At 38.1% G+C, this 15,116-nt stretch overlaps 2 protein-coding genes and 2 pseudogenes across 2 annotated transcripts; 1 reads left to right on the top strand and 3 right to left on the bottom strand.

Annotated features, from left to right (window-relative positions):
* Positions 1-1,082: 1,082 nt before the first annotated feature.
* Positions 1,083-2,405, bottom strand: LOC116101326 (annotated as a pseudogene).
* Positions 2,406-2,471: 66 nt separating this feature from the next.
* LOC116100757 (olfactory receptor 56B1-like) lies at positions 2,472-3,432 on the bottom strand. The gene has a single exon (XM_031384490.1). It carries the CDS (start codon positions 3,430-3,432, stop codon positions 2,473-2,475), a length of 960 nt encoding a protein of 319 aa, XP_031240350.1. The 3' UTR covers position 2,472.
* Positions 3,433-4,436: 1,004 nt separating this feature from the next.
* Positions 4,437-4,955, top strand: LOC116101325 (annotated as a pseudogene).
* Positions 4,956-13,877: 8,922 nt separating this feature from the next.
* LOC116100756 (putative olfactory receptor 52P1) lies at positions 13,878-14,868 on the bottom strand. Its single transcript, XM_031384489.1, has one exon. The coding sequence runs from the start codon at positions 14,866-14,868 to the stop codon at positions 13,879-13,881; it is 990 nt and encodes a 329-aa protein (XP_031240349.1). The 3' UTR covers position 13,878.
* Positions 14,869-15,116: the final 248 nt, after the last annotated feature.

The following is a 15,116-nucleotide window of genomic DNA, read 5'->3' as shown; positions in this document are numbered from 1 at the left end:
ATTTTCTAATTATTTCAGTACTATAAGGAAAGGCCCTATATCTAAACATGGATGCATATACAGAGGCAGAGAATACTGTTCTATATGGAGGAAGATGAGGCAACTCCCCTCCTCCCAGCCCTCTCTTATACATGCAAGTACACAGATCCACAGACACACACACACACAAGAAAAAATAGACCATGTAGCTTAACAAAACAGTGCGTATTTCTTACTAATAACAGAAATTTTTATTATTTTCTTTGTCTCAATGGGAAGGTAAGTCAAGAAAGAGTCAATGGATAGACATATGTTCTATAGCAGTGGACCACCTGAGAAGTGTCAGGAGACATCCTATCAGAAATGATGTTGAGGAAGGCTGGAAATAGAAGAATCAAGGATCAAAAATTAATCAAAAATCTCTTTTGTTTATCATTGTCATTGTTTTAGTCCTCCTAAGTGTCCCAAGACAGAAAAAGCTTGACTCAGAGTACGTGAAAGTCAGTTCTCTAGATAGTGAGCTTCATAGAAGGACAGAGAGCAAATCTAGAGAGGTAAGTGGATAGCAACTGGATGAGTGTGTTTACTTGTCCATGCTGGTTCTCCCACTCATGAACCACTGAGCACTCTCTCACAGCCCAGTCAGGCTTTGCCCATTGTATTTTCTATGTCTACCTCTGCAGCATACATTACTAAAGTGATGCCAATGAGGCAGCCTTACTTTATTCTTAACATGCAGCTAACAAAGTGCAAGCATGTCGTATAATTCACACACTTGTTAATATATTGGTTTTTTTTTTTTAGTTTAGGTTATACATGTAAATCACTAGTGCTGTTTATAATACTCTTTGGCTGGTCTAGTGGACAGTCTTTCCATATTCTTTTTTTTATAACAGCTTAACTATATTTTATTGATATAAATACATATCTCACAAGCAACCACTACGACATAGACACAAGAGACAAAGTCAGATGAATTAAATATTAATGCAAAGAGAAAATACAGAAATGCTTTGTTAAATAAAGGTCACCTATATATATGTTAAATCATCCTACATATTTTGTACAATTTGAAGTAAGCAAGGCTGAATTTATCCAAGCGTTTATTTCTTAGTGGAAAATGCTCTTTTCATCAGTGGTGGTTTTGTTTTCCCAACATCAAACATTATTTCCAGAGGCGGGTTGTTGAGAGAACACCAGTCAGGTATGCGGGCCCATCTGGTTATAGTGCCCTTTTGAAATGGAGCGGCTCCCAAGTATATCCTGCAATGCTCCAAAAACAGCCCCTCCCAACCAGGCCACACAATTCGCTTTTTCAGGAGGAGTATGAATTCAGAAGTTCTTGGTGACACGTATCTTTTTGTATTTTGGCTTTTCTACCAAATACCATATTTCTAAAAGCAACCTGTGGAGAAATCCTGGCAACATAGGTGTGCCACCTATGATTACCAAATTCTCTGCCAGTTGCTTCCTGGTGTCTACTGAGCACTGTAAAAGGGAATCCAATATTAAAGTGGCAACTGAGTTCTCATTATCTTGTTCAAAAAGGATTTCCACAACTGAATCTCTGATTGATCCAAGTACATGTAAAATTTTCTCTCCATCCAATGGATAGTCAACATTTGCAGGTGGAGTTGGACACTCATTACTCCCATCAGTATTAAATTTTGCTGCTTGGATTTGTAGTCCACACTTCAGATCACTTACAGAGCATGTACACACTTTAATATCTTCTAGGACACCTTCTGGAACTGAACCCATCCCTGAGAGAAGGCTCTGTCCTTTAGCAGCACCAGTGTCAACAGTACATTGTTCCAACAGTTGAGTTTCCAACTCCTTGTGAAGAGCTTTTCCTCCTAAGGGGAGTGCTCCCCAGAAACTCAGTACTGGGATGTGTGAGCAAGGAAGACAGATGGGACCTCAAAATATTTGAAAAGAACACGAGTAAGTGTCTCTCTGAAGTGGGAAGGACACAACACCGACTCAATAAACGCAACTCGGCGGTCTCTGGGAGTCACCAGCATATGCCTGAAATACAGTATGTGGATGAATTCCTTTAGGAATATAATTCTTCTGTATTGATATTATTCTGAACAACTTTGATCGGCTTAGACATGCTAGCTCTTTTTATCACACTAGGAATTATACATCATGGACAAGTTTCTCCTGCAAATCCACACTTGGTGAAGGCTTCTCCTAGGTCAATCACAACTGCTGTCTTCTCACTGCTGCTCCCGAGGCCCTTGTAGAGCGGCACCGTTGAGAGACCGACGTAGAGACCTTTCCATATTCTTGAATACAGTTATTTATCTTTTGTTAAGTTTGGAATGAATGTGAAAGGAATTTTAAAATTTTTTCATTATCATTTATGTAAAAAAGAAAATCATGAAAAGGGACTCTTCGAAAGCACTTCCATTCCCCTCCATCATATCTAGAATGCTACCATCCTTCTAGCAGATGCTGAATTCCATGTATATCATGGAGAAGAGTTTTTTATTTTTCTTGTAAGCTCCGACAAAGCACCTTTTGGAAGCCCCGCCTGAGTTCTCTGGTCCTAAGTGCATACACAATAGGGTTGAGGGAAGGAGGGATGATATTGTGCATCACGTTGAGCAAAACTGGGATCAAGGTGGCCTTGGTCTCTGACAAGTGAGTTACTGAAATCACTACAACAACAGTGTAGAAGAAGAAGATGAGGATGAGGTGGGAGCTGCAAGTGTTCAGAGCCTTAGAAATAGCTTCAGATGAATTGAGTCTGAGTACAGAGCGCAGAATCAAAGTATATGACAATATTATGAGACCTAGGTCACTCCCCATTCCAACCCATGCCAGGATTAACTGGCAAATGCTATTCGGCCTCCTGTCATCACAAGCCAGGCTTGTGACTCCAAGGTTAGAGCACAGGCAATGATTGATTTCATTTCTTGAACAATAATTCCGCTGGGCTGCAAGCACAGGCACTGGAATGACACCTAAACAGTTTCTCAGTACCATAAACAGTGTGGCTTTTAAGATCAAGGAATTGGTAATAATTGATGAATAGCGGAGAGGATAGCAAATAGCTACATATCTATCAAAAGCCATGCAGAGGAAGATACCGGACTCCATGCCTACAAAGCAGTGAATGGCATAAATCTGAGCAAAACACTCAGGAAGGCTAATGACCTTGGCATCAAACCAGAAGATGGCCAGGATCTTAGGCATGATGGTGGTGGCAAGGCCCATGTCCACCACAGAGAGGATGCCCAAGAAAAGGTACATAGGCTGCTTCAGGGAAGGGTCCTGATAGATAATGATGAGAATGAGCACGTTGGTCCCTATTGCTGAGAGATAGAGCAAGGTTAATGGTAGGGAGAGCCAGTGCTGCCAGCTGTGGATGCCTGGAAATCCTAGAAGGATGAACTCTGACACCTGGAACTTGGAACTATTGAAGTCTTTGAGAGACTCAGACATTTTCCTGTACAGAAAAGAAAAGATGAGGTCTTTAATGTTTCTTTCTCTGAGCATAAGCATCATTAAATGGTGTTTATCTCTTATATTAAAAGGTTTCTTTGTATTTAATAAATAGGCATTTAAGAATTTCACATACTTTATAAAGCCACATCTTTATTTGAAAAGCAAAAACACATAATTATTAAAGGCACAGTTCCTATAATGAAACACTTAAGAGTACTAGTTAATATTATTAATTTTGATGACGTAACTCTGGATTTTAGAAAATGGATCTGGGGTTTCTAGTTCATACTGGAAAGTCAACTATGTGATATTCAGTGTGTGCAAGTATACATACTGAAGAACTCAGCAACATTTTAGTCAAAGTCCAGTTCAAATTTGAATACAATCTTGGGAGGGTTTCTGGGAGGTATCTTGTGATAAAATCATGACAAACTTCACAATTAATTCTTATGAGCACAACTCTGATTGTCCTGATTTTAGCAATGCAATGGTGGCAAAGGAAACTTCTTTTTAGAATACCTCATGACACCAAATGTTGTCTTAGTAGATTTAGCCCTGTTTGGGAATACCCAAGAAACACCTTCCAGAGGATTTCTAGGGTAAGAGCTGATTTCCTGGAAGTCTTCACTAGTGTCAGGACTTTATCTCTTCTTATATATCCATGACTCAAAGGCTGTTTGGTTTGTTTTTCCAATAAAAAGTTTCACAACTTCTAGTTAAAGTGGAAGATGCAGGGTGACAACCAGCTTTGCCATTTGATAACAAACAGAGATGTCATTTGTATGTTGCAGTGAAATTCATCAAATGCAATTTCCGGCTTTTTCCCAAGGACTTCAGCAAATCCTACTAGGGGGCAGGCTTTCTTGGTTGCAATTGGAGTTCACTGATGTAAATGAGAAAGAATCTCTGCCTTTAGTTCCCAGTGTGCACACTGCATATTAGCATGTGGCAGGCTCAAGCTTGGAAGACCTCTGTTCTATGTAGCCTGGAATCAGGCTGTCATGGATGCACTAGTGCAAAATGTTGTCTTCATTCTAAACCATGAAAAAGCCCATTAAAGAGAGGCAAAGATATCACTTGCAATGCATTTGGGAAATGGGTCTGTTATTTCACATTTTGTTTTGTCACCATGTATGAAGACATCGAGAAGCAGCTTGAGGTTGGAGAGAACTTTTTCTTAAAGGAAAAAAAAATAAGAGCTTGGGGGTGGGGAGCTCATACAGTGGCACAAAAAGCAATGAATAAGGCCCATCATGTCTACCAAGAAATTTGCATTGGTAGAGATATTTTTTAGAACAATTTGGATAAAATAAACAAAAACAATTCTGTCTTTCAAATTATTGAATGCACAGCTACAATCTAAAGAAGTAGAACTTGTCCAGCTAAGGACAAAGGTGGAGACTCAGTAAGTGAGGGGAAATTTGGATCCACCTTCATCAAACCAGGATGTAGAAAAGGTGAGCAGTGATTTGAACAACAAAGATTTGGAGCAAGAGCTGAAACTGATGAGGATAGGATGAAAATGGTCTCAAAATAAGGACACAAAAAGCCATCCATCCATCTCAGAAGAACAAGCTCTACCACGGGAATCTTTCAATAGTGTTTTAAAGCCATCATCATGAGGCACAACTCAGTGCTATGAAAGAATGGATGTTACAGACAGTCCATTACTGCAGTGCTTATGTTGATAAAGCATCAGAGAGTTCAAGAGGCTTAGCAAGAGAAGTAGACTTACAAGTCACACTTACATGGGCTGGGGTGGGGATCAATAGTAGAAAGCTTTGCCATCGTTCACATCTCAAGGTTTGATTCTTGTCACTTCCAAAAGAGTATTTTAGTTAGCAATTTGACTCAACATGGAAATTGAAGAATAAATAAGAAATCTGTTTTTGCAAGATCCTTTCTTATTCCAGGCAGTGTTATCACACAAATGCAACAACAGTTTTTCTAAGCATTTCTTCCTCACATCAGAAACACAGAAATGAATGAGCACCTTGTTTCCACTGTATATTTGTTATCATTGCTTGACTTAATGTTATTCATTGATAACAACCACTAGAATTTTAATCTGTAATTATGAGATACTTAATTTTATAAATAAACAATGCAATAATATATATATCCATTACATATATATCCATTCATATTTTATACATACTTTTATCAAAAGTATTATCATAAACATATAAAGGTTCAAGAAATAAACTATGCTGAAGTTTAGGGGATGAATATATTTTATTTTATAGTACACTTTGTATACAAACACACTTGAAGAGACTGCAAAATAATTAAACAATGCTAAATGACCATAGCTACATTTTTTTATTTTAACTAGCCATCTAGTGATCTTATAAATTTTAGTTACTTAGTGGATCTATAAAGATAGAATTTAGGCACATATAATGATGTTTTTATTGTATCAGCCACACTTAACATGAGATATATCCTCAGATCCTCAAGTACACAGTGAATATTATGTACACTATTGTACACAGATTTCAGAGGCTTTTCCTATAAAATTGAATCTTCATAACTAGGGAACAAAAATCATTCCCTACATTGTGGACAAGCTACACCTATCATTTTGAAGCAGGTATTGAAGATGCTCAGAATCCTGGTAAAATTAGACTCATACACATTCAAATTCTATTGTTTGTCATGTCCTTTATTTTCTTGGCCCATCATATGAGTGAAAAAAAAAAAACAGCCTGGAGTACACACACACACACACACACACACCCTCCTTACCAAAGTTTTAAAACTTTGGTAGTTTAAAGTGGGATGTTAGCAATTTAGTTATACTAAATATAGGTTTATTCTTGACACAGTAACTTTAAACACAAAGCAAAGAAATTGAAGAAAATAATTTCCCTATAGTATTACCAGCAAGAAACAATTATTTGTTGTGAATACTTTTGCACTTATGTGTGTGTATATTTATGTGTGGTTGGGGAACACAACTGACACTGTTCATGTGTAGAGTTTAGAATACAGTCTTCAGGAGTAAATCCTTCCACTTTTTAGGGTTCTGGAGATCAATTTGGTGTCATCAGGCTACTTGCCAGCACCTTTACCTATTGCTCCATCTCACTAGCTCCAAAAAAACAATTATTAACAACAAGATAATTTTTCTTCAGATATTTCCCAAAGCTTCCATATTTCAACAAGCATATAGTCCCTAGTGACTCTTTATGATAAGCCCAACATGGCCAGAGTAATCTCAATATAACCACACCATAATTTAATGAATGAAAAACACAAAGAAACTTAGAGATACACTAGTTTCACTGAGATCTTAGATGAGTATTTCAAAGAAACTCAGCTTGGCATCCACAAGTCCTGAGGATTTGAAACTGTAGGACATGTGTTTGCACAAGACCTGGCATTTCTCTAAGACCCTCGTTCATTCTTTCTACCTCAGATCACACAGCCTCTTATTTGATAGATTCTCATTTATTTCTTTTTAAAGATCTACATTGATTTACTTACTTATTTTTATATGTAGTATTTTAATTGTTAATATTATATGGAGGGATTAAATCAAGTTGATTAATGTTTCCTTCATCCAAATATTTTATGCATATTTATATATGCACATATTTATGCATATATTTTATAGAGATGTATTTTGTTAGCAATATTGAAATGTACAGATCTTAATGTCCAGCTCTATTCAGGATTCTATGCAATTGATCTAAAAAGACCAAACTATTCCTCCCGCCAACCTGAGAGCTTCCTTCCTTGTCCACCACCCTTCCTCCTTCCAGCGCAGACTATGGCAACTGCCATCCTCTCTCTTCTTCTCTGAATAAAATTATTTTGTACTACACCTGAGAGACATCATTTGGTATTGTCTTCCTATGTAGGGATTACTTCATTTAACATAATGGTCTCTGATTCTACTAGTGTTGTCACAAACTCCAGAATTTCTACCTTTTTAAGGCTGAATAATTCTATTTTCATAATTTTCATTTAAAATGTTCCCCTAGTTGATATTTCTGTTATTCAGTTGAGACTAGAAGTGAGTTTGAACTCATAGAAAAAAAAAACATTTTTGACTTTTTAACAATTAAATTCAAAATAACATAAAATATGTTTCTTCCATCAAAAAATGCTTGATAATGTAAATATTGAAAATAACATGGAGGTTGGGTTTTTTTCTGAAAATAACTTCAGCTGTTCCATACCAGCCTGGTATTTTCTAAATTTGCCCTTAGACCTTTTCTCAAAAGCTTTACAAACCTCTGTCTCCTACAATGGTAGCCAATAGTATTGCTTGCTTTTTGCCAGATGTTGCAGAACAACATTAAATTTGGAACAAAACACCATAAGCTGAAAGAATTAACCAATAAGACTGAACAAAGTGTGATAACTTACTGTCGTTATGAGCAGAACTTCACAGCCTGGAGTCTTAGTAATGGAAAGAGATTCCCGCTGGGAAACACAGCATTTTGATAAAAAAAAAAATTTTTTTTTTACATGAGATAAGGATATATTCTCATCTGAATGTGAGACAGAAATCATGGAATCACAGACTTATGGAATTTATAGGAAATGTTACCACCTCAAGAACCTAAGGATAATAGGTCTCCATTAGAGGCATGAGGGAGAATGGCCAGTAGAGAAAGCTAAATTCCTATGGTGTTAAATCCCTAAAGTGTAACAAGGAGATTAATTCAGAGATGTGTTTTCTATTAATGTAACCTGACACCTTGCATAAATAGAAATAACATTTTTCTTCAGGGAACCGAAATGATCCTACAATAGGTAGGGACTTCTTAATCATTTTTAAGCATAAAAAAATTAAAAGATTATAAAATATGTGATTGTACATCTTCTTTAAAGAGTTTTTAAAAGAAAGTATTCATTCATTCAAAAACAAAGTTCCTAGTGTGTTTGTAAAACATAACATGTATAAAGTGATCACTAAATACATGAATTTCATTCTCCTAAAAAATTGTTTTCTAGTGAGGGCAAGGGAACATAACATTAAATGTAAAAGAAATCAAATACAGAAATGTCAAGACTTGTATAAATGTCTTAATGTAAAATTACCTAGTGAGGCACAAAAATAAACATATAGACAAGAGCAATAGAAGAAAAATCCAAAAATAAACTCCACATAGCTACAGACATGTAACTTGTGTCATGAATATAAATTGGACAAAATACAGCCTCTTCAGTAAATGGTTCTGAGAAAATTGGATATCTGCCTGCAAAGGAATTATACAGATCCACACAAAGACTTGGTTGAAAGACCTAAGCCTCTGAAGTTTCTAAAAGAAAACAAACAAAAGCACTTCAAGATATAAACCTAGGCAAGAGCTTTCTCCATAGTACTCCAGTTGCTCAGGAAATGAGGCTAACCATTAGAAACTGGGACCTATAGTACACTGTAAGGACATAGGTAGAAAGGGTTACTGATGACAGTGGTTTTACTACAAATGTGAACTTCTGGTTGAAACTAGCTGTAACTGAAGAAGCAAGAGTCAAGAATGTAGAAACGTAGAAGTAATTAGTATCAAAATTATTTTAGTAAACTCAAGTGGTAATAATGCATTGGCTACAAGACAGAAAAACAAAGCTGGAATGAACTAGCAGCTTCCTTCCCAGTGGTTGGTATTCACAGTGCCAAAAGGTGTTACCAGGCTGCTGAGGGGGAGTTGTCATTAACTATCTTGTTTAACTGTGCACTCTGAATGCTCTTTTACCAACCAGTCTGTCAAGTAGCATGAACCCACCAGTGCACTAGTGGCATGGCTGTTTAGGGGCAAACCAACCATTTTCTAACTAACTTCAAGGCTGCCTCCACAAGAACAAACATATTTGGTACTGAAGACTGGTCAAAAGCCTGTGACTGAAGAGGACATACCCTTGATGCCATTGTATTGCTAAATTGACATGTTAGAGCTGTCAAATTGTCTTCTAAATATTTATGTTTTTGCTCATGGATTAGTGCCTATGCTGGCTCTGGCTAGAGAGGTTTCTTTTTGAAGTGGACAGTGGTTACTAGGGAAGTTCATAACTAGATAAGGAGCTAAGAATAAATGACTATTAAGTGTTTGGCCATGAACTTAGTGTCTATGTCATTTCTTACAAGATATAGACATCTAAAGAATATAACAGATGGAGAAAAGGTGAAATGCTGTAGAACATTTCCTTCTATTCAAGACATGCCCTTGTACCTGGAGCTCCTATTGACTATGATAAACTACACAAGATTGAACCTGTCCACTTTCCATCATAGAGTGGGGAAAAGCTCAAGTGGCCCCACCTTTCCTTGAGAGTATGTATTATAAACACACACACAGAGACACACATATATGTGTGTGTAAGCATGTGTCTATGTGTATATATGTATATATACACATATATATTAACATATATGTGCAAATAATTATCATTAGGTGTGAGCAGTTCAACTAACTGCACCATTTCCTTTGGGATCTATGAGCAGTTCATTGTTGAGAGCAGTGCAGAGATATTTCTTAAGTGGAATAACACTAATATATTACCCATACTCTGACAAATAACAGCTCACTCACATTCCTATGAGGAATTTCTATGAGTTCACCAAAATGATCTTTTTTTACGATATGAGAGAAAAAGAAGAAATAGTTAAAAGAGGAAGAGTAGCAGGAGTGAGAGGAATGCAAAGGTGATGGGGTGGAGTCAAAATGATCAAAATCCATTATACATATGTATGAAATTGCTACAACAAAGCTCATTATTACATATAATTAATATGTGCTAAGAAGAATCTTTTGTTAAAGACTAGTTAAAAAATGTCTGGCAAAAAAAAAAAAAATCAGTGAAATGATTGCTAGTGATAGTTTATATACTCATGAATGGACGCTGTCCAGCTGGCCTCAGAGAGGATTTGTCAGCAACAGACAGGAGCATGCGCAGAGACTCACAGCCGACATTATGCAGAGACAGAGAATATAAATTGGGGGCCTCCATTAGATTCTTCCCTTTGGAGATCAGGGAACCCCTGGGAGAAAGGAAGGAAAAAGTGTAGGGGTCAGAAGAGATGTAGGATACCAGGAGAACATGGCCCACCAAATCAACTAAGCAGGGTTTACATAGGCTCACAGACTGAAGTAGCAAGCATGGGTCCTGCATGAGTCTGCACCAGGCCTCTGCATATATGTTCTAGCCATTGGTTTGGTTTTTGTTGGACTGTTAGCTTGGTGCTTTTGTGGAACTCCTAGCAGTAGAAATGAGTGTATCACTCTTTTGCCTGCTCTTGAGACTTTTTCTCTCATATTGGGTTACTTTGTTCAGCTTTGATTTGGGGAGCTTTTGCCCTGTCATGCTGTATCTTGTTTTGTCCTGTTTGGCTGTTGTCTCCTGAAGGCCTGTTTTTTGTTGTTATTTCCTTTATTTTTTTCTTGTTTTGAATAATAATTGGATTATTAATTTATTTATTAATTCACATTACATCCTTATTGCAGCTTCCTCTCCCTCCTCTTCACTCAGACCCTTCCTCTCAGCGCCTCTTTCCCCATTTCCCTTTCCTACCTCCTCAGAAAAGGGGAGGTAGAGGTCTGTTCTTTCCTAAAGAGGAAATGGAGGGGGTGGAACGAGGGCAGCTGTGAGGAGTGGAGGGAGGGGAAACTGTGATTGGAATTATGAGAGAAGAGTCTATGTTCAATTTTTAAAAGATGGATTATAAGCAAAGACTATAACTCAGTGCCAAAACGCTTGCTTGGTCAGTGAAAGGTATAAGGCTAAGCTTGATCTCTACCAACACACACACACACACACACACAGAGAGAGAGAGAGAGAGAGAGAGAGAGAGAGAGAGAGAGAGAGAGAGAGAGAGAGTAAAGCAAAGGGAAATTGGGAAAATGAACTATAAAGAAAAAGTACCAGTGACCTGAGACAAATTGTTAACCCAAGGACTAGCGGTAGATGATGCAATGTGTTTCCATCAGTGCTTCCTAGGCTTTCTTGAACATAAAAGGAGGTAAGAAGAAGTGAATACAGCAAAAAGGGAAGAAGTAAAGGCTATAGATGTCAAGAGTTTATATAAAAATTGGAACTTTTTATTAATTGTTTATTTATTTATTTACATTTCAAATGTTTCCCCCCCTTCCAAACTCCACTCCCCAAAACCCCCATTCCATCCCTCCTCCACTTTGCCTCTAAGAGAATGTTCCCCACCCATTCACTCCTGCCTCATTTCTCTAACATCTCCTTACACTGGGGCAGCAAGCCTCCAAGGACCAAGGGCCTGTGGATGCCATATAAGGCAGTCCTCTGCTACTTATATAGCTAGAGTTTTGGAATCATTTTATTAAACTCTTGGGACAGAGATTAGTATAGATCTTAAAGAATGGAGAAGGGTATTATAGAACATAACTGAGTGTGATAAAAATGCATCATTATAAAACACACCAGAAGTAAAACCACAAACACAGAACACTGAGAATCCTGTTATAATGAGAAGTCATGAGCAAGTATACTGCCGATCTGTGCACTTTCAGGAGTTTAATCAGAAGTGTTGCAAGCTCATAGGTCCAGAACCTGAGACACAAAGCACAGAGTAGCCTTAGGGTTACAGAAGTGGGATAGGGAACTTCAGTGCCAGAAAAATGCAAATTTGGAGAATGAGAAGCTTACTCATTTGAAGAAGTACCATATTTTGAATTGTATATTTGTAGGGACTGAGACAAAGTATTGCTACGTAGCACAAGCTGGCCTTGAACTTGTGATTTTACTGCCTCCATTTCTCAAGTGCTGGATACCAAGCTGGAACAAGACCCAATTCCTAAAATATATGCTAAGGTTATCTCAGTCTGAGGACTAAATGCAAAATAAAAATCCCTGACAGCCCATGTATTGCCTGCCCTTACCATTGACTAATATAATGTTTCTCTTTCTCTTAAAAATGGCTATTAAATTAAAATATGTGCAAACTATTTTCATTGCTGGCCTGAAGAACCAAAAATAGCAACATTTATTTTCTCAAGCATGCGATTTTTCAATAAATAGGTCTTTTTTTCTCTCTCTCTCATGACTGATGCTTTCTGAGGACATGGAAATCTATGTCAAGGAGTCTTGCGTGCTGTCTACACAGGACAACAGGATGACAAGCAGAAAATGTCTCCCATCAATGGACTCAGTTTAAAGTGATCATTCTTAGTGAAATGTAACACACTAATGATTTGAAGTTACTCTTCTTGTAGACCCAAAGTCTTTGTGTATCTGGTGACCAGCTTCTAATCTTATTTCCACTGATGAAGTTAAGAACCTTTACCAGGGCCTGGTGAGGTGGCTTGGTGATCAAGAGCTTTCTGCTCTTGGGTAGAACCTGGGATCAGTCCCTAACACCCATATAGTGTGCTCGTAACCATCTCTAAGTCCAGTCACAGGGAATCTGATGCCAGCTCCTGGCATCCACAGACAATGCACATAGGGGGTGCAGATTCGACTCCAAAACACATAAAAATAACACAAAAAAATTAAAAGAACCTCTAACTACATGAAGTTAGCTAAGATTGAACTTGTCCATTTTTTTTTCTTATAAAAGAGAAGTTGATTAATAAATATTGGGTGAATTAAAAATATAGCAAACTGGTTTGTGTGGGTATCTAGCTATTTTTTACAAGTTCAGAAGATAAAGTCAATGACTTTGCAAAGTTACTCCTAGTGATAATATGCAAGTAATCTGAAATATAAGTACATATTAGTATGGATAATATCTAAAGGCATTTCGTTTTATTCTGGTTCCCTAGAAGCTAGAGAGAATGAGCTGTGTGTGAGAAGAGTAACTTGAAGTTAGAAATGAAGGTATGTCCTGACCTCTCCAGTACCCTCAACCATAGAGGTTTTAAAGGTTTTGTGTTAAAGTATTCTCAGGTCGAGTTCTGTACAGCTGCTCACTCATATTGTATTTCTTGGCAATTCACATGTCTCTTCCACACTTGAGGAACTAACCGGCAATGACAGAATTTGTGAAAAAACATAAGAATTTCCTTGCTGTTCTTTAGCTGTGACTCAATTGTCCTGTCTTCTGATCCTTCCAAATGCTGTGAATTTGGAATTCATGCTTGGGGTTCTGGGAGAAGTCCAGGAAATGTGGGGACCCCATAGCCATGCAGAGGTCGTCTGGACTGAGTAGACCCTTCAAGCACAGCGAAAGTTTTTTCTGTATTTAGTCGCTATCCAGAAGGAAGAGTATTATGGTTATACTTCTCCAGGTCTAAGAGAAGCTCAGAAATCTTTCCCCTCTTCTGGGATTTATGGTTATTGTAAATGAACAGAAGTTTTTCAGAGGATCTTATCCTAGCATTAAAATATTTTTCCAGTTTCAAATACTGAGAATTTCTTAATCTTGAAAAACTGTGTTGGTTTTGTTTGTTTTTTTTGTTTTTTGTTCTGTTTTTTGTTTTGTTTTGTTTTGTTTTGTTTTGTACTCTATACTATACTCCATAATTACTTAGATATCTTGAGCCCAGTTCCCTGTCCCCACTGAAACACCTTGGCAACCCTTTTACGAATCTCCCTGGTCTTGACTCCATATACCACAGGGTTTAGAGCTGGTGGGAAAAGCAAATAGACATTAGCCAAAAGAATATGAATGTGTAGTGGGACACGGTGGCCAAAGCGGTGTGTGAAAAAGGAGAAGAGGGCTGGTGTGTACGAGATAAGGATGACACAGACATGGGAGCCACAGGTACCTAAGGCTTTGGACCGGGCTTCCTGGGATGAGAGCCTAAAAACAGCTTGTGCAATGAGGGCATAGGAAAGACCAATGCAGAATAAATCAACTCCAATGACCAACAGTGCGGCTGTCAGCCCATACACACGATTAGGTCTGGTGTCTCCACAGGCCAGCTTCACCACAGCCATATGCTCACAGTATGTGTGTGGGATCACATGGCTTTGGCAGAAGCTCAGACGACCAATGAGGAAGGGACATGGAAGCATGAGCAGGGAGCCTCTCATCATAGCTACTACCCCGATGCGAGCAATGACTGTGTCAGTGAGGATGGTAGAATAGCGGAGTGGGTGGCAGATGGCCACATAGCGATCAAAGGCCATGGCCAACAGCACTGTGGACTCCATCATGCAAAAGGCATGAATGAAAAACATCTGTGCCAGGCAGGCGGAGGCAGAGATATGCCCAGCTCCACACCAGAGGATGGCCAGTAGCTTCGGTACTGTGGAGAAGGAGGCAGCCAAATCAATGGTTGAGAGCATGCACAGGAAGAGGTAGACAGGTTTGTGCAAGGTTGGCTCTGTGGCTACAACAACCAGGATGGTTATATTGCCTACGATTGTGGCAGTGCCCAGACAGCACACTGGAAGTGAGAGCCACATATGGAATTGCTCTAGACCTGGGATTCCCAAAAGAAAGAAGATAGAGGAATCAAAGTCCGTGTGATTAGGAGACTCCATGGTCTGGAGTACGGTGTTGGACATCATCTCCGGTCAGAAAACCCCACACCATGTCATATTACCTGGAAAGACAACATTGGATAGATAAGTAAATAAGGTCACAATAACTTTCACTAGTTACAGAATGTTTGGAAAACTATTATTCTTAAAATGACAGTCATAATAATTGTAATTATAATATTTACTTCCTAGAATTAGGAAATTATATGGGAAAATATTTGCATAATATATAACATATGACTGTAACAAGATAAGCAACTATGACAAAGGGC

Source organism: Mastomys coucha, unplaced genomic scaffold (assembly GCF_008632895.1).
Source record: "Mastomys coucha isolate ucsf_1 unplaced genomic scaffold, UCSF_Mcou_1 pScaffold21, whole genome shotgun sequence".
In the NCBI taxonomy this organism is placed as follows: Eukaryota; Metazoa; Chordata; class Mammalia; order Rodentia; family Muridae; genus Mastomys; species Mastomys coucha.
The sequence above is the reverse complement of the archived record's forward strand: the minus strand, read 5'-3'. Positions and strand labels throughout refer to the sequence as shown.

Coding starts and splice junctions, on each gene's coding strand:
- LOC116100757 (XM_031384490.1), bottom strand. CDS start 3,432: ATGTCTGAGTCTCTCAAAGACTTCAATAGTTCCAAGTTCCAGGTGTCA.
- LOC116100756 (XM_031384489.1), bottom strand. CDS start 14,868: ATGTCCAACACCGTACTCCAGACCATGGAGTCTCCTAATCACACGGAC.